The sequence below is a fragment of the Lagenorhynchus albirostris genome, chromosome 6 (assembly GCF_949774975.1).
Source record: "Lagenorhynchus albirostris chromosome 6, mLagAlb1.1, whole genome shotgun sequence".
Taxonomy (NCBI): Eukaryota; Metazoa; Chordata; class Mammalia; order Artiodactyla; family Delphinidae; genus Lagenorhynchus; species Lagenorhynchus albirostris.
In genome coordinates, this window is record NC_083100.1 from 57,921,772 (window position 1) to 57,940,677 (window position 18,906).

An 18,906-nucleotide genomic window follows, 5' to 3' on the forward strand; every position below is an offset into this window, starting at 1 on the left:
GTGGTTGACATCTCACTTTCTTCTTCACCATCATCTTTTCTTACACGCCATCTCAGCCTGAATTTCTGGCCAGGCCTTGTCCTGCTTTTCTGCCTTGCCCACGTGGACCCCTTGGTTCAGAAAAAATGATTGTTGCTCAAAGTCTTTTATACAATGAAACACTAGACAGACATCCACATAGTTGGAGTGTGCAGTTGAAGATAAGATGCTCTCCCAGGCACTAGATTATACCTCATGAAGCATGAAGTGTTTCCTATGACTTCGGGATTTTCTGTATGTTGATTTTGACAACATTTGTATAAGTTATAGTTTAATGAGGTATCATGGCAAGTAACCTAAAATAATTTAGCTGCAAGTAACCTAAAATAATTTAAGAAGTTTTGTAGAAAACATTTCTCTTTGTATGATTTTCATAGTTTTAGAACTAATTCTTTTTAAAAAAATTTTTATGTCGTTCTGTAATTTTTCTCACTAGAAGGAAAAATTGTTCAGTGTTGTACATACGGAGGACTGTGCATGTTTTGTATTATCCTTTTTATTAAATGTTAAGTGTATACAAAAGAATAGTTATAAGAAATATAAAATTATTAAATATCATGATACTATAACTGTAGGTTTATTCATCATAAATTATTTCCTGAATTTTCCAAATTGTTTTTCCTCTGAGCTTCTCACTTCCTGACTTTCATCTCTCTGAACTTCAATTTGGACATTTTCTATTGACCTGTCTTCCAGTCCACTAGTCCTTTATTCTGCTCTTTTTGATCGGCTGTAAATCCATTCATTGAGTTCCTAATTTCATATACTGTGTTATTTAGTTCCAGAATTTCCATTTACTTTTTTTTTTTAAGATTCTAATCCTCTGATGAAATCGTTTCCTGCATTTTCTCCATCTTTTCCTGTATATTCTTGAACTATAACCTATCAAAACAGTTGTTCACTATAAGTAACTGTTAGAATTACATAAGCACCCCATGAATTCTTGGAAATAGTGAAATAAGAAGATGAAAAGACTAGTGGAGAGCTAGTGTAAGTGGTCATGTGAAATGACCTTTTAAATATTTGGTATCTGTTTTCTCATTGCCACCACTGTACCTGATAAGAATCTGGTTCTTATCAGATAAAAATCTGGTTTTCTTTTCCTGTTTTAAAAGAAGGAAGAAGGTTGGAGTGAGGAGGGAAAATGGATACCAGTTACACAGTATAGCATCATCAAAAACAACAGCACATCATCCCAAAATATTTACTTTGTAACTATGAAAATAGGAATTTTCTTCACATGGTAGAAACCATAGCAAAATCAAATAAAAGAGAACCTGTTATAAAAGAGAACCCATACAGATTGAAAACATCAATAAGATAATTTAGGAGCTTTTGTTGAGCTTTTGAATTCTGCCAGATATTATCCAGTGGGTCAAAAAGGAAGACATTTAAGCTGCCTCATAAAGGTAGAATATAGGTTTGCCAGGTAGAGGATAGGATGTGATTATAAAAAAACGAGCATTTGGGGAAGAAGAAAAAGCCAAGGAAGGAATATATAGAACAGCATGGAACATTTGGTGTATGGCAGGCTGCTAGGACTCGGGGGTGCAGGAAGTTTTAGCAGTAAGTATGCCAGGAAAGGCTGGTATTTCATGCTTAAGAATTTGGACTTTATCTGTAGGAAATGGGAGTCACTGAAGACTTTTAATAGAAGAGAGTAATGGTTGAACATTTGTAATTTTAAAAGATCATTGTGGGAGCAATAAGAATAAGTGGATAGGGTGGTGGGAATTAAGTTTTACCAGAATTATTTGATAATTAATTTAGTAAGTAGTTTTCCTTGGGCAATGGAAAAGTGATCTTCAAAAGAGATTCTAGATACCTTATAGATTTTAAAGGGTTCCCTTTGAGGAGAAATGTTAACTCCAAATTTGGCAACCCTAGGGACATTTCTGTTGAGTCTGACTCATTTTAGCTTCTCTAAACTTGGAGAAGAGCAAGATGACACATGTGTAAGAGTCTTGATAATCTCCAAGTCCTGTGTCTAGATATTCCAGAACAGATTTTGGAAATATTCCAGAGAATGTTTCATACCCACAGTGCTTGGCACTTCCTGTTGATTTTATGCTGACCATAATGATAAGAATTATTTTGAAGAATTTTAGGTACTGGAAAACAAATGAGAATTAAAAAACTGAGAAAGCATGATGTTTGGACATATATTTTCTTTAAACAATATTTCTTATTTGATAAGTTCTGAAGTATACCCTATGTTAATCTACAAAATAAAATTCATTATACAGGACAGTATGTAGAGTATCATACTATTTAATATACGTGTGTGTGTGTCTGTCTGTCTGTATGTATAGGGTATATATGTAAGTAGACAACTGTCTAAAAGAATGATTGCCAGTGTTCATAGTGTTGTCTCCGAGTTTGAACTTAAAGGTGATTTTTACTTCTCTGTACCTTTCTGAGTTGCCTGATTTTTTTTTCACAATGCCATGTGTATCATTTTTACAATCAGACAAAAAAAATCAATAGGGTTATTTTCATTTTGGGAAAAATTGAAGACACTAGCTGCAACCTTGGGTCAAAGTGAAAGACAGTACCTCCTAAGTCTTTGAAGATATGACTCCAAGTGAAATGTGTCACCTTATTTAAATCATTGATCAGAAGGAGAGGGACAGCCTTGGGGGCAATAGAAAGGGAAGTCACAGAGGTGTGTTCTAGAGTCCAGGGTCTGTGGGAGAGGGGAGTCTTGACCAGCATTGGCAGTGCTATCTCTAGTATGGAGATGCTCATAAAGGAGCTGTGTGAGTCTCCCTGCCACTAACCATAATCAGTTGGGTTTCTTTGATGCAGTATTTCTCAGAGCCTGTGAGCATTTTTAATAGAACTATGCTGCATTTCCCAAACTCATTTGATTATGAGACCCTCTTTTTGTGGAATCTCTCTGTGAAACACTCTTTGAGAAATAGTCTATTAAACATTCGATTCACTCAGTTCCTCTTGCTCTGGACTCCATGTTCACCAAGTAACTTTCTTTTCTCTTCTTTTCTTTTCTTTTTTTTTAAGGGTCTTTTTAAACTATTTTAAAAATTGAAGTATAGTTAATTTATAGTGTTGTGTTAGTTTCAGGTGGACAGCAAAGTGAGTCAGTTTTATATATATACATATATTCCTTTTCAGATTCTTTTCCATTATAAATTATTACATGATATTGAATATAGTTCCCTGTGCAATACAGTAGGTCCTTGTTGTTTATCTGTTTTATATATAGTAGTGCATATATGTTAATCCCAAACTCCTAATTTATCTCCCCCCATAGCCCCCACTATCCCCTTTGGTGACCATAAGTTTGTTTCTATGTCTGTGAGTCTATTTTTGTTTTGCAGATAATTTCATTTGTATCATTTTTTTAGATTCCACATATAAGTGATATCATATGATATTAGTCTTTCTCTATATGACTTACTTCAAATCTATCCTGTTCCATTATCTATATGTCTGTTTTTGTGCCAGTACCATACTGTTTCAATTACTGTAGCTTTGTAATATAGTCTGAAGTCAGGGAGCATGATTCCTACAGCTCCATTCTTCTTTCTCAAGATTGCTTTGACTATATGGGGTCTTTTGTGTTTCTGTACAAATTTTAAAATTTTTTGTTCTAGTTCTGTGAAAAATGCCATCGGTAATTTGATAGGGATTGTATTGAATCTGTAGATTGCCTTGGGTAGTATGGTCATTTTAACAATGCTGATTCTTCTAATCCAAAAACATGGTATACCTTTCCATCTGTTATGTCATTTTTTTTTTTTTTTTTTTTTTTTTGCGGTACACAGACCTCTCACTGTTGTGGCCTCTCCCGTTGCGGAGCACAGGCTCCAGACGCGCAGGCTCAGTGGCCATGGCTCACGGGCCTAGCCTCTCTGTGGCATGTGGGATTTTCCTGGACCAGGGCATGAACCCGTGTCCCCTGCATTGGCAGGTGGACTCTCAACCACTGTGCCACCAGGGAAGCCCTGTTTGTGTCATTTTTAATTTCTTTCATTGTATCTTACAATTTTCAGAGTACAGGTCTTTTGCTTCCTTAGCTAGGTTTATTCCTAGGTATTTTATTCTTTTTGATACAGTGGTAAATGGGATTGTTTCCTTAATTTCTCTTCCTTATATTTTGTCATTAGTGTATAGATGCAGGATTTCTGTATATTAATTTTGTGTCCAGCAACTTTACTGAATTCACTGATGAGCTCTAGTAGTTTTCTGGTAGCATCTTTAGGATTTTCTGTGTATAGCATCATGTCATCTGTGAACAGTGACAGTTTTTACTTCTTCTTTTCCAATATGGATTCCTTTTATATCATTTTCCTCTCTGATCACTGTGGCTAGGACTTCCAAAACTATGTTGAATATAAATGACCAGAGTGGGCCTCCTTATCTTGTTTCTGATCTTAGAGGAAATGCTTTCAGCTTTTCACAATTGACTATGATGTTAGCTATGGGTTTGTCATATATGGCCTTTATTATGTTGAGGTATATTTCCTGTGTGCCCACTTTCTGAAGAGTTTTGTTTTTCTTTAATCATAAATGGATGTTGAATTTTATCAAAAGCTTTTTATAATCTTTTGAGATGATCATATGGTTTTTATTCTTCAATTTGTTAATGTGGTGTATCACATTGATTGATTTGTGGATATTGAAGAATCTTTGCATCCCTGGGATAAATCCCACTTGATCATGATGTATGATCCTTTTAATGTACTGTTGGAGTTGGTTTGCTAGTATTTTGTTGAGGATTTTTACGTCTGTAGTCATCAGTGATGTTAGCCTGTAATTTTCTCTTTTTGTGGTATCCTTGCCTGGTTTTGGTATCGGTGATGGTGGCCTCATAGAATGTAACTTTCTGATTAATGGCTTCTGATGTGGTTCATCTACAGGGAGAAAAAACTTAAAATGTATAGGCTGACTCTTAAGAGCCTTTGAGTTATTTCTCACTTTCAGTTAATAAATCAGAACTAAATGTTGGGATTAAAGGGGAGAAAAGAAGGATAAAAATTTACCAGGTTTCTTCTGTTTGGTAAGTCAGATAGACACCCTCCCCATTTTTTTAAATTTTTTTTTCAGACCCCTTTTGGATAAATGAACCTAAAAGACTTCTTGTTAAAGTGTTCAATTGATAGAGGAAAAAAATTTTAAGATGTAGTTACCTCACCAGTTCTTTTTCTTCCTGTTTTCTGATTCTTTCCCCTGTACCAAAAAAGGTTTACCTCCTATCCTAAGAGTGTCCTGAAACATGTACTTATGGCAACCAAGCACTGTTTCTATGTATTAACAAAAATTCAGCCTTTTTCTTTTTTTCTAACTTTATTCCCAAGCTTGGCTTTTGCATGTGTTGTATCTTAGTCTTTTTTTTTTAACTTTTCCCTTCTTTTAGTTATAAATAACATACCAATTCACCCATTTAAAGTGTACAAATCAGTGGTTTTCAGTGCATTCACAAAGTTATGCAACATAATCAATCTTAGAACATTTAATCACCCTAAAAAGAAACTGCATACCCATTTACAGTCATTTCCCATTTCTCCCAACCCTCCCAGCCTCAGGTAACCATTAACCTACTTTTTTATCTCTGTAGATTTATACATCCTGGATGTTTCATAACAGTGGAATTGTGTATAATATGTGTTCTTTTGTGAGTGGCTTCTTTCCCTTAGCATATTTCCAAGGTTCATCCATGTTGTTGCACATATCAGTACTTTATTTCTTTTTATTAATAAATACTTGAATACTGTTCCAGTATTTGGATATATATCATATTTTGCTTATCCATTCATCAGTTGATGGACATTTGAGTTGTTTCCACTTTTTGGCTATTACGAATAATGCTACTATGAATAATGCTGTGTACAAGGCTTTGTGTGTACATATGTTTTTATTTCTCATGGGTATATACCTAGGAGTGAAATTGCCGGATCATATTGTAACTCTGTGTTTAACATTTTGAGGAACTGCCAAATTTTTTTCCAAAGTGGTTTTACCATTTTATAATCCCACCAGCAATGTGTGAGGGTTCTAATTTCTCCACTCCTTGCCAATACCTGTTATCATGTCTTTGATTTAAACAGTGGGTGTGACATCCTAGTGGGTGTGAAGTGGTATCTCATTGTGGTTTTGATTTGCACTTTACTCTCAAATGTTACTTCATTTTTCAGATTTTATGCACAGCATGGTTTTTATTAACTGATGTTCTTTCTATTCAAACTTCAGTTCCCTCTCAAAAAGTATGCATCTATAGCAATGGGTTTAAAGCAGAAGGTAGAGAAATCAAAAAAGCGGATTTCAAGATATTTTTGGGTTTTGCATTTTTAAGGCACAGCATAAGGCAGATTCCACCAAGCAGTTCTTTTAGGGTGGAATTGAGTTTCGAGTACATTTTCTGGCTAATCAACAGGAACTTTGATATAAGAGATAAAATTCCAACTCTGGCTGTCTACTCTGAAAGAGAAACTGGAATCTGACTTGTATATCTATCTACTTTAAGGTGCAGTAGGAGACATACCAGGTTCTTTTAATGTAAGGTCTATTTCTTGGTAACCAGAGACAGCTCCAGAATGTGTTGATAACGTGCCTCCTTTCCTATGAACGAGTTGCGTACCCACGTATTTTATTAACGGGCCTACTGGGGTTTTTTTGTGTGGTTTTTTTTTTTGCGGTATGCAGGCCTCTCACCGCTGTGGCCTCTCCCGCCGCGGAGCGCAGGCTCCGGACGCGCAGGCCCAGCGGCCATGGCCCATGGGCCCAGCCGCTCCGCGGCATGTGGGATCCCCCCGGACCGGGGCACGAACCCGCATCCCCTGCATCGGCAGGCGGACTCCCAACCACTGCGCCACCAGGGAAGCCCGGGCCTACTGGTTTTATACATATGATAATAGTTAATGTTTACTGAATATTTACTGTGTCATGCACTGTGGTAAATACCTTATGTGGATTATCTTTCAGTATTTTCTAATGCTTTTTCCTGTGTGGCACCCATTGAAAATTATGCTGTTACGTGGCACACTGAGAGTAAATGCAGGGGGCTGACTGTGGCCAAATGTGGCCAGTGCCAGGACTTGAGCTGCATTAGACCATCCCGGCCTCTGAAAGGGCTGACAGATTTGATATCGTGTAGCCTCTAACCTCTGTTCCTGACAAACAGGTTGGAAAACTCAGTTTTATCTACAAAATAAGCCCATGGAGTAGATACTATATTTTCTGCGTTTTACAAGAAAACTGAGGCTTAACTTGCTCAAGAAGAAAAAGCTAAGAAACAGAAAATATAACCTGTTAAAAACAACATCCAAAATAATAATAAAACATGTAGCACTATGTAAGTTGAAAAGGGGTGTGGCACAAGAGTAAACCCGTAGCTTTTAAGTCAGTAAGTTTTTAATAAAGATTTTTAAGTTATCAATACAGTACCATTTTTAAGCAGATAAACCTTTGTTTAAAGCCTTTAAGGATGAAATTTCCTCCAACTAATTCTCAAGGGTTAACTTTCTACCCCTCTCTCTCCAAAAAGAGAAAAGCCAAATTAAGTATATGTAAAGTTTAATTATTTAAGCTAAAATTACATTATAAAATCATTTGGTGATCATATGTGCTTATAAAAATAATTTTGTAGTGAGTTTGGACAACTTTTCAGAGAAAAACAGCAATAATAATCTGTAAAAATAATAGTATACTTGCATCCATGTCATTTACCACATCTCTATTATGACTATGAAAACAATGCATGGCTGTTGTAAAAAAATATTTTTTTCAAATAAGAGAATTGTATATAATGATAAATTACATTACTTTCCCTCCACATACTGCTAGTTCCACTCCATAGAGATAATGCCATTCACAGTTATTTGTCTATCCTTCCAGAAATTGGTTGTGCATAAAATATACATATATTTTTATGGCATGTATGTACATTGTATTTTATTATATGTGACAGTTATTTGGTAGTGGCTAACCATAGCAGCAAAGATCATCTCTAGTCTTTCCAGAAGTTTTGCCCTGTTGTCTGCCTGGCTGTATAGTTATGTAATAAAAGCCATCAATACCTTGTTTATTTAGTCTTAGCTGATGGTTGGTAGTTTAAGAACACATTGAGCTATATTCTGTGAGTTTAGCTTCAGTTTCTATGATAGGGGTTGATGATTGGTAGTAGAATGGGCAACAAGATGATAAAATGGGCTCCTTCCTATTATGTAAATGCATTTGTGATTTAATTTATTATGGCTTTGAGTTTAGAATGCTGGTAAGATTCTATTAAGGAATTCCTGAGAGAATGTTACTTAATCTTTACAACTCTGAGATTTAGTATGAAGAAACTATTGCTACTGTATTAGAAAATGATAAGATGCCATGAAGTAGGAAATGTAATTTGCTAATGATTGAAAAAAACAATTTCTAATTGAATCTCAGATCATTAGGTTGACTTTTAAAGTGAACCCAGCCAAAGAATTCCTGGGTAAAGTCATGGTACAGGGGCTTTCACATTTTTAAAATATGAAAATTAGTTGAAAGCTTTTTTCATGTTTAGGAAGAAGGATCAAAAGGAACTGGGGAAAGATTATGCTTCTGGTAGGCGTTGACGTGTAATGTACTATGTGTTCTCTTGATCTGGTAGCTCATGATAGGTTTAGTTGGTTACCATGGTTTCATTTCATTTCCTGCAAGCCTCTTTGTTGTGCTATTTGGAATAAGTGGAAAATAGTGTTCCGCAGAATAATTTTTCGAAAATGCTTTTCTGCTTCTCTTCGTTAAGCTTGTGAATCACTTTGGGGACATTTTCTGAATATAAGAGTAGGTGACAAAACACATAACAACCATAGAATTTAGTAGTCCTGCAATGTCAGAAAATTAAAATTGATAAAAACAATAGCATGATTTACTTTAAAATGCAATACCATGTTGTCAGTGCCATAAGCTTTAAAAAAATATTGGTGTAGTAATTCTTATCAAGGACCCTCTGGTCAAGTAGGCTTTAATAAAACAAATTATAGAAAGTAATTGATATGGCACAGTAGGGAATGGGTAGTTTAATATAAAGCATCCCTTACTTGAAGAAAATAGGTGTAGTCCTAAAAATGGGTTGCAAATTGAACCGTATTGTAAATCCACAAGAGTGCATAGCTGTTTAAAGAGATTAGTTTTCCCTAACATATATATATAATACAGAAAACGATATTTGGGAAAAAACAGAAAAGCAGAAAGAAAAGCAAAAAATCACCTCTAATCCCACTAGTCAGAGATAATCACTGTTAAAATTGAAGTGTATGAAATTCTAGTACTTTTCTGGGTTGAATAGAAATGGTTTCATACCAAGTACACTATTTTATGGCATATGTTTTCAATTAGCTGTATATCATGAACATTTTCCATGTCAATAAATATGTCAGAAGTTTGTTATTTGAATTAATTCTTCATAAGGTCTGGTTTCACCTCCTGATTTTTTAAAACTCTGGTTTTCACTAGTTATATTTGTTTATTTAAATTTAGGTCCATCATAAACTTTTGTTTTTTATTAACATGTGCGCTACAGAAAATATGTAAAATGCAGAAAAGTAAGAAAAGAAAAATATTACCTATAGTCTCACTGCCCCCAAAATAAATAACATTTTTGGCATTTAAAAAAATGTATTTTGTTATTGTTTTGTTTCTAAAAAAAATTGTAATGTTACTCTTCTGGGTGCTGGAGATACAAGGATGAACAGGACAGTCAAGATCCCTGGCCTTAAAGAGTCTGTCAGATGGTGAGAGGGTTAGCCTTTAACGAAATTGTCCCACAAATATAGAATTAAAAACTGAGGGCTTCCCTGGTGGCGCAGTGGTTGAGAGTCCACCTACCCATGCAGGGGACGCGGGTTCGTGCCCCGGTGCGGGAAGATCCCACGTTCCGTGGAGCGGGTGGGCCCATGAGCCATGGCCGCTGAGCCTGCGCGTCGGGAACCTGTGCTCTGCAGCGGGAGAGGCCACAACAGTGAGAGGCCCGCGTACTGCAAAAAAAAAAAAAAAAAAAAAAAAAAAACTGAGGTGAGCACTGTGGAGGGAAAGCACAGGTGCTATCACTGTGTAAAGGAGAATCTGATTTAAATCCAAGGAATCACAGTCAGGGAAGGCTATTCTGAAAAAATAGAGTCTGATTTGGAAACTGAAGGATGTCTGAGAGTGAAACAGGGTTTTTGTTTGTTCTTTTTTCTCTAGTTGCTTTAGGTGTAAGGATAGGTTGTTTGAGGTTTTTTCTTGTTTCTTGAGGTAGGATTGTATTGCTATAAACTTACCTCTTAGAACTGCTTTTGCTGCGTCCTGTAGGTTTTGGATTGTTGTGTTTTCATTGTCATTTATCTTTAGATATGTTTAGATTTCCTCTTTGAGTTCTTCAGTGATCCATTGATTGTTCAGTAACATATTGTTTAGCCTCCATGTGTTTGTGTTTTTAACAGTTTTTTTCCTGTAATTGATCTCTAATTTCATAGCGTTGTGGTCTGAAAAGGTGCTTGATATGATTTCAGTTTTCTTAAATTTACCAAGGCTTGATTTGTGACCCAAGATGTGATCTATCCACATAATCACTCATATTGTCTGGAATATTATCTAGGAATAGGATTGCTATGTCATAGGTATGCATGTATTAAATTTTACTAGATATTTTAAAACTATTTTGTTAAACAGTATGCCTGGTGTTGGTTATATTAGTGGCTCTGTATCCTTGCCAGTTCTTGGTATTGTCAGACTTGTAAAATTTCATCATTCTAAAGATATAATTTCTATTTACTGGACTACTCTTTGAGCATCTTTTCATGTTTACCCTCTTGGTGTGGGCCTATTTTTGTCTATTGTATAAACTTATAGTCTTCAATTGTGATAAATTTTCTTGAATTACCTTTTAGATTTCTTCCCCTTCTGTTTTCTCTTTCCAGACCTCCTATTATCTAGATGTTGGACTTCCTGGATCGATTCTCTATCTTTTTTTTTTTTCCTCTATTTTTCGTCTTTTTGCTCTTCTTAAATATTTTCTCAACTTTATCTTTCATTTCTTCATTAACATTTTCACTTATGTTATATTTCCTTTTTTTAACTTATTTTTCTATGTATTCTATATTTACTCCTTTTCTTATAGCATCCTAACATTTCTTGCTGAATCCTATTCAAGAATAGAAATAGGAAACATCCCATTTTTGTTTCTTTAAACATTGATAATTTAAAAAAATATTGTCATGTCTTTGCATGGTTTGTTTCCTTCAGCTTGGTTTAATTCTGTTTGTTTATCTATCTTTGTCCTTCATGAGAGAGATTTTCCTCAGATGTCAGGTGGTCCTTAGCTGCTTGCTCATATTTAAGTTTATTTGGCACTAAATGGATAGAACTAGACAGATCAATAAGAAAAAGAAGGACTTGAACAATGTTATACGTCAGTTGGACCTAACAAACATATACAGAACACTCACCCAACAGCCCCAGAATATACATTCTTCTCAAGCACACATATGGTGTGTGTGCATTGAGAAGAGGGGAGCATTCACATTGGTCACAAAACAAGTCTTAATATATTTAAGAAGATTGAATCATATCAAATATCTTTACCAATCACAATAAAATAAAATTAGAAGTCAAGAGCAGTAGGAAAACTGGAGAATTCACAGATATATAGAAATTAAACAATACACTCTTGAATAACCAATGGATCAAAGAAGAAATCACAAGGGAAATTAGAAAATTTCTTGAGGCAAATAAAAACTAAAAAGTTGACTGGTAGTTCTGGGAGCTTGAGAGAAGCCTCCCAATTATAGGGCGATGTCTCTATTCTTGTCTTTTCAGTTGAGCTGATAGGATTTCCCAGAGAAGAATCTTCCACTCTTATAAGGAAAGGTACTACAAGCCTTCTAACCTGGTGATGTAGAGAGATGAAGTCTCAATCTTCAGTATTTAAAACTTTCACTTAGTTTTCAGGATGGTATCTCTGCCTTCTACTCTGTCTGGCATTCCTCAGTTCAAAATCTCCTTGATTTACTATCCAGAGAATAGAGCTCAAGTCTTCCACCAGAGTGGGGAAGGGGTTGCACTGGCGACAGGATTAGGGAGTGTGGGGGGATGTCTAACTGTTTCTTAAACAGACTTTCTTCAACTCTTCTTCCGTATCAGTTCCACCTTGCAGAGCTGCCTGGTGCCACCTTTGAACGTTTAATTAGGTACATTGGTTTGCTTCTTTCCTGAAGATGATTTATTTTGCCAAGGGAATATCATCATGAGTTCACATATTTTAATATTTTGCCCCATTTTGCCATCCAAAATTACACAGCAAGATAGAAAAAAGTAGTATCCTAACAAAATTTTAGATGGAGAAAATATTGTGAAATTGTATATAGCTAAGTTCTGTCTCCCTTAGCCTTTCTTAGTCAATCTAGATTCATTTTTTAGTATTTAAGTGAATGCCTCATCATATTCTTGTCTGTGTTTTAACCCTTGTTCCGAGAGTATGTTTATGGTTAGAAGAATTTATGAAACATTTTTATTTCACCACTAGGTTAGGTTCTTTGATTCTGCTAAACAATACACAAATACATATTTGTGATAAATAAAATTGTTTTCCTGTGTTGGTTTCTGGAAATAGTTCTAACATTGTATTGTTAACTTAGACAAGTGTGTTGTATATGTTTTGTTTTCAGTTTGTTAACAGAAAACCTCTGTTAGCTTGCAGCTTTCCTTTGGAGATACTTCCAAATACTTTGGCCTCAAATCAGAACTAATTCTTGGTTTTAGAAAAAGTAAAGTAAGATCCCAAAGGTTATTCTCTGTATATATTTTCATCACTTTGTACCTCTGGATTGAGTATTTATGAGTGCGATTTACTTGCTAAAAAATAGAAAGGATGGTATTAAGAGTTTTGTTCACTTTTTAAAGCTAGCTGTTAGAATTATGTATTTTGAAATTCATTTGAATGCAGCTGGGCACAGCATTAAACAGTTTTTTAAAACATGAAAACCAAAACCTGGAATCACTGGAGAAAAAGACATTCTTTGTAGAAAGTGGTAATTATATACAACAGTAGCAGTTCAGAGCAGATTATCCCAGTCTTTCTATTTGTTAGCTACAGTACCACTTTGGAGAAAATGAATTTTCATCTTGTTGAACTCTATCTAGGTGAGGGTTGGACCTATACCTATACAGCTTCAAACATATTCATCAAAAGAATGAACAGATATGTAAAAGAAAGGGCAGAAGCAGGAAATAAATATAAGAAAAAGTGAAAAGAATATTTTCCTATAAAAATGCAGGGAAAATGGTTTAGCATTAACCGTTTTTACAAATCAGTACTCTGCCTTCAAGAGTTCAGTAGTCGTCACTAGATCCATTTAATATGTCCTGCTTTCAATACAAGTATATTTACTGACCTTTCTTCCTTGAAATCAGAAACCTGACTCCCAAGCTCCTGTGGAAGGACTCTCCCAGCTTCTCTCCTCCCCTCTTTGCACTCTGTTGTATTTCCACTCAGTTAACCACATGGTATAAACATACTCAGGGGTATCCTGAGTAAAAAAAAGTCACAAAGAACTCCTTGTCTTTCATTGACTGTAAAGTCAGCCCGCGCAGAGACGTTCCTATACAACCAGCATTACCAATTATTTATTCAGCTGTCTTCAGTGCATATTTATCGAACATCTTTTGTTTTACTTTATTGTTTGGTAATCATTCTGTAATTCTCTGCAGAGGTCTAAGCTAACAGAGGAGAAAGGGGACTACTGTTGAACGTACTATATACAGTTGACCCTTGAACAGTATGGTGGTTAGGGGCACCTACCCTCTGCACACTGGAAAATCCGCATATCACTTATAGTTGGCCCTCTGTATCCATGGTTCCAGATCTGTGGATTCAACCAGCCACAGATAGTGTAGTGCTGTAGGATTTACTGTTGAAAAAACCCGTGTCTCTAAGTGGACCAGTGCAATTCAAACCTGTGTTGTTCAAGGGTCAGCTGTACTTAGCTTTAACTTAAATATTCTTATGTAATCTTCACAGCCGTGTAATGTTATTATTGTATAGGGTAATGTTATTCCTCTTTTCTAGATGCAGAATCTGAAGAATAATATTCCCAAAATCACGCAGCTAAGTGGCAGATCCAGGATTTAAACTTAATTTGTCTGATGCTGAAGCCTGAGGTTTTCTGTTAAACACATAGGACCCGGGACTTGCCTGTCCCTGTCCAAACCGTATTTCAAGACTGCAAAGGTCTTTTGTACTGGGACATAAACAGTAGCTCTGAGATCTTATGTAGGCTTAAGTGTAATATGTCAGATCTAGTTAAACAGTGAGTTTCTTGGTTTTCTTAATGTGAGGGAGATACTGGATTTACTTGGTTTCGTGTATCACTGTAGAGAAATGTAACTTTTCTGTATATGAACAAGGCTATACACATTATTATAATCATTTTTTAGAAATCAATCTAAAGATGAACTTTTTAAAATTCAGCAATTTCATCTTGTCTTTGTATTGACTTGTTTTTATGTTTGTTTATTTCCCATTGAGGTTATCGAGGAAACAGGAACTTTATTATGAACTACCTAACATTTAAGAGTTCCTGGGTGTCTTGTTAAATGTTTGTTGTATAAATGACAGTCTGTGAGTGATAAGTTTTATAAGGAAGGATTCTTTATTTGCCCTTAGATTTGGCATCTCCTTTTTATGGCTCCTTTTTGTAGAATAGACACACTCATTCCCCACCTTGCTCAAAGATTCTCTGTCATGCCTTTTCAGATCAAGGAAGGGGAGAAATCTCTCTGTCAGTCTGTAGGGCGATGCTGTTTTTTATGTAGCTTCCAAAATAAAAGAGAGGGATGTTCAGAGTAGGCATACAAAGCTTACAGTTCCTTTAGTAAAAATAATGCAATTTTTCTTAAAAGTTCAATCATAATTGTCATAGTTCCAAAATGGAAATTCATTTTCTTGTCCTTTGACATTGTTTTAATCAACCCATATTATGAGTTATTTTAGTTATCTGATCAGCTTCCTTAAGGCTGGAAGCTTGATTGGACTGGAAGTCTAGAGCTCAAGTACAGGCTGAAGAGGAACTGGGAATTGTTTAAAGTCACTGAGTTGAGAAAGAGAAACGGACAAACTTATTTAGACTTTTTTGCCCAATAACCTAGAGGTAGCCAGGAAACTCTCTTCTTGGATGGCTTAGAAACAGCTCCATTGTCAAGTGCCAAGAAATCTAACCTTAGATTTCCACTCTTTTGATTAACCATCCCAACCCATGTAGGCCAGTTCAGCCATCTTCCCTTCCACCCTCTGCTCCCATACTTCTCAGATTTCAGAAGACAGTTGAGTGACAAATGCCTGCCACCATTACTTAGATAGTCTTTATTTTAAGTGCCATACCCATTGTGAAACTGCTTATTGTAAAATCTTAAGCCCCTGCAGGAGTAAAATGGTCTAAATCCCTTGCTGAAATGCCTCTGAATACAACTGAAATATAAAGGAACTTAATGTTAAACAATGTTGTGTTTATTGCTATATGAACCTTATAGAATGTATGAAGTGGCTATGTTTATTTCTCAATAACAAATGATGAAAATTAGTGAAAAGGAAATAGCAGTATATTAAACTGACAAAAAGTTTGTTTAACTTTGGTGTAGAAATTTTACCTTCCAACTTTTTAGATCTGCATTATAATGAAAATTTACTTAGGAGAAATATGTCTTTAACATTAGAGGAAAATGAGAATGGGAAAGTGGAATTATATGGATCATTCACTTGAGTATAAATCAAAATTTAATTGCTTTTAAAGAACCAAAAGGTAGATCAATTTTATTTTAGAAGAAGGACCAGCATGGATAGAATATTGGGTTCTAGATTAAATAACTATTAAAGTCTAATTTGAACGACAGCAACAGAGATACCTCAGGCCACTATTAAAAATTTTTTTTGTTTCCCTTTTTTAGGGCACATTTAAAGTGAAATCTTAAGAAGGTTCTAACTCCTGTCCTCCTGAAATGTAACCTATACCAGAATAGTATTGTTGCATAAGTTTGCAGTTCTATTTAAACACTTTACTTAAACAGCTATTAATTTAGTATTTTAGTTCATCTCTGTTCTGTGTATTTTTAACAGTGAAATTAAATATATCCTGTCTGATTTGTTTAGTTTTAAATTAAGCTCACTCGGAGCTAGCTTCCAGAGACTGTGACTTGGCCCTTGGTGCCTTTTGGCATCAGCTTTTATTAAAGTCAGTGCATGTTCTTGTCTTTGTCATCTTGGAAGGACGCTGATGCTAGTCATGCCAACTTGGATCCATTTCCAAGGTTTGCCACAGGAAGCAAAATACTGAAATTATCATAAAAGTAAATCATTCTTCAGGTTTTTAAAAATGTCACTGAAAGATGACTCGAAAGTGAGAACAGAATTTCTAGAGTTTAATAGTTGATAACTTATATGCCCTATATATATTGCAAGCATATCTTGCCCAAACTCAACAAGCAGACAGAAGAATGACTATGTAAGAGGGAAGAGCAAGTCCTTGACCCATGGCTAGAAATAGCAAAAGTGTGTTTGTGTGCCATCCTGCTCTACTGTATGACTCAGGTTCTGGAATCAGCTCTGCTTTAAATGATTGCTGGCATCACACTCAGGTGAGCCCTAAAGGGAGCTTTCCCATTGAAAGACATGAATGTTGGGGTCTGAAGTACATTGAATACTTTTGTTGATCAACTTGGAGAGAACATGCTAATATAGAAATTTCATACATTATGTAGTTGACCAGTTGATTATTGAATGTGTTCTAATAGTATATGAGGTTTATTTTCCCGTGTTTTTCCTACAGGCGTAATGAAGTGGCTTAAAAAAGATGAATAAGAGCAAGGTTTTCCTTCTAGGGTAGGCATGCTTTTGGCTAGTTATCCCTAGTTGTTGCAGATTCATTCTTTGTGTTCAAAAGAGTAATTTTCCATATTCCAGACGACTCATAGAGATTAGCCACAGTTTGTTTAAACAGAGAAGACACACACAAAGCAATAGTTTTAAATATTTTTTCAGAAAGAATTCACTTGCTTACTTTTCTTAAAAACATCTTTCCCATTTCATTGAGGCAGATTTGGAAGTCAAACCAGAAACTTCAGGCTCTACTACGATGGAAAGCACTTTGTTGGGGAGAAGCGCTTTGAGTCCATCCACGATCTGGTGACTGATGGATTGATTACTCTCTATATTGAAACCAAGGCAGCAGAATACATTGCCAAGATGACGATAAACCCAATTTATGAGCACATAGGATACACAACCTTAAACAGAGAGCCAGCATACCAAAAACATATGCCAGTCCCGAAAGAGACACTTGATGAGAAAGATTCTACAGGCCAGGATGGGGTATCAGAGAAAAGGGTAAGCTACCATGAAACCACACTTTGTCTTCTTCTGTTTGGGGTTCTTATAAGAAAACCATTATTGCCAGAAGAAATTGACTTCTCCACAGTGCTTTGGAAAGGATATGCATTTTCCTTAATGTCTAGTTTCTGTGATGCTGAGCTTTGATATATCTAATTCTTGTTAAGTTAAAATATGTCAGGTATATCTTTGTACTCCTGATTATTTCCTATTTTATCAGTTTCACAGTTTTAAAAATTTGTTGGAAAAATGACTCCTAGTAAAGAAGTTCAGGGGTTTTGGTCAGAAGCATAACTTACACTAGCTATATTACATAAAGAATTAAGGGGGTCACATTATCTATCAAACTTACTTTGTTTCCCTTAAAGATAATTTACTTTATGAAAGTTCTGTTCTTTAGCAAATTGATAGATAATATGTATTCTCAAATACACATGATTGAATTCAGTCTATCAATAACTGTTATACTGTTTTGAGAATCAGTCAGTCTTGAGTAACAGGAGAATTTATCTCTTTATGGACTTATGAAGTAACTGAATCCGGAAGATATACTTTTCTTTCATTATGAAAGACAATTTAAGTTTTTCATTTGTCATATTTTAATTGTAATGTGTTTAAGGTTAACATCAGAAGTTTTAATTCCTTGGCATTAAGATAATTTTACTTTGAAAATTGTCCCGAGCCTCCCTTTCATCCCCCAAGAAAAAGTGAGAATTTTCTCATGTTTTATATCGTGTGGGATTTAGTTGGGATAATTTTATGTATTTTAATTGTAATTGTGTTAGCTAATTCTTATATTCTCGAGTATCTTAAGTTGCCATATTAAAGAAATGTAGTATTATATAGTCATTGGAGCTTGATTCTGTCACCAAATAGATTTGTGCTCAAATTCTATCATTTTACCAGCTGAGCGACTTCATCAAGTTACAGAGACTCTGTGCTTTAATGTTCTTATTTGTAAAATTGTAATAACAATCAACTTCTGAGGATTGACTGAATGAGATAGTATGTATAAAATAATCAAAGAGGGCTTGGCACAAAGTAAGCACTCAATATGAGTTTGGTGGTAATGTTACTGTGACAGTCATATTACCTCATGGTAGCATCCTAAAATACTTCCCATTATCTTGGAGTATTTAGGTACAGAATGGAAATTTCAGATGTTCATTGTCCATTTCAAATTTTAGTTTCTGGCAGATCTTACTTAGAGTGGCATTTTGTGGCTGCAGAGAAACCAACATTTTAAACTATAGTCTGTAGCAAATAGTTTTTCATCCACTTAAAGTTGTTAGGAACTACACATCTTTTTTGGAAGTAACCAGAATTTAGAGTCCTAAATGCATGCTGTATTTAATATTGTTCTTTTCACTCTAGTTCCCATTTTCTCACTTTCGGTTATTTTTCATTCATGGCATTTTTCAGTAATGCTTGTATTTAAATACCTAATACTGATATTATATGTTATGAAGATGTGCCTTGAATATTCTAAGTTAACATCTGTGAAATAT

General features: G+C 35.1%; 1 protein-coding gene across 3 annotated transcripts in view; it reads left to right on the plus strand.

The window, feature by feature from the left end:
• CHN1 (chimerin 1) overlaps nt 1-18,906 on the plus strand; it is a 177,302-nt gene that overhangs the window by 72,474 nt on the left and 85,922 nt on the right. The window contains exons 1-2 of one of the 3 annotated variants that reach the window (XM_060152610.1): nt 16,121-16,647; nt 17,107-17,395. In XM_060152610.1, the coding sequence (XP_060008593.1) occupies nt 16,625-16,647; nt 17,107-17,395 (312 nt within the window). In that variant the 5' untranslated portion in view covers nt 16,121-16,624. Of the gene's footprint in view, nt 1-16,120; nt 16,648-17,106; nt 17,396-18,906 lie in introns of those variants that run through there. The other 2 variants (XM_060152609.1, XM_060152611.1) reach the window with 2 other exon arrangements.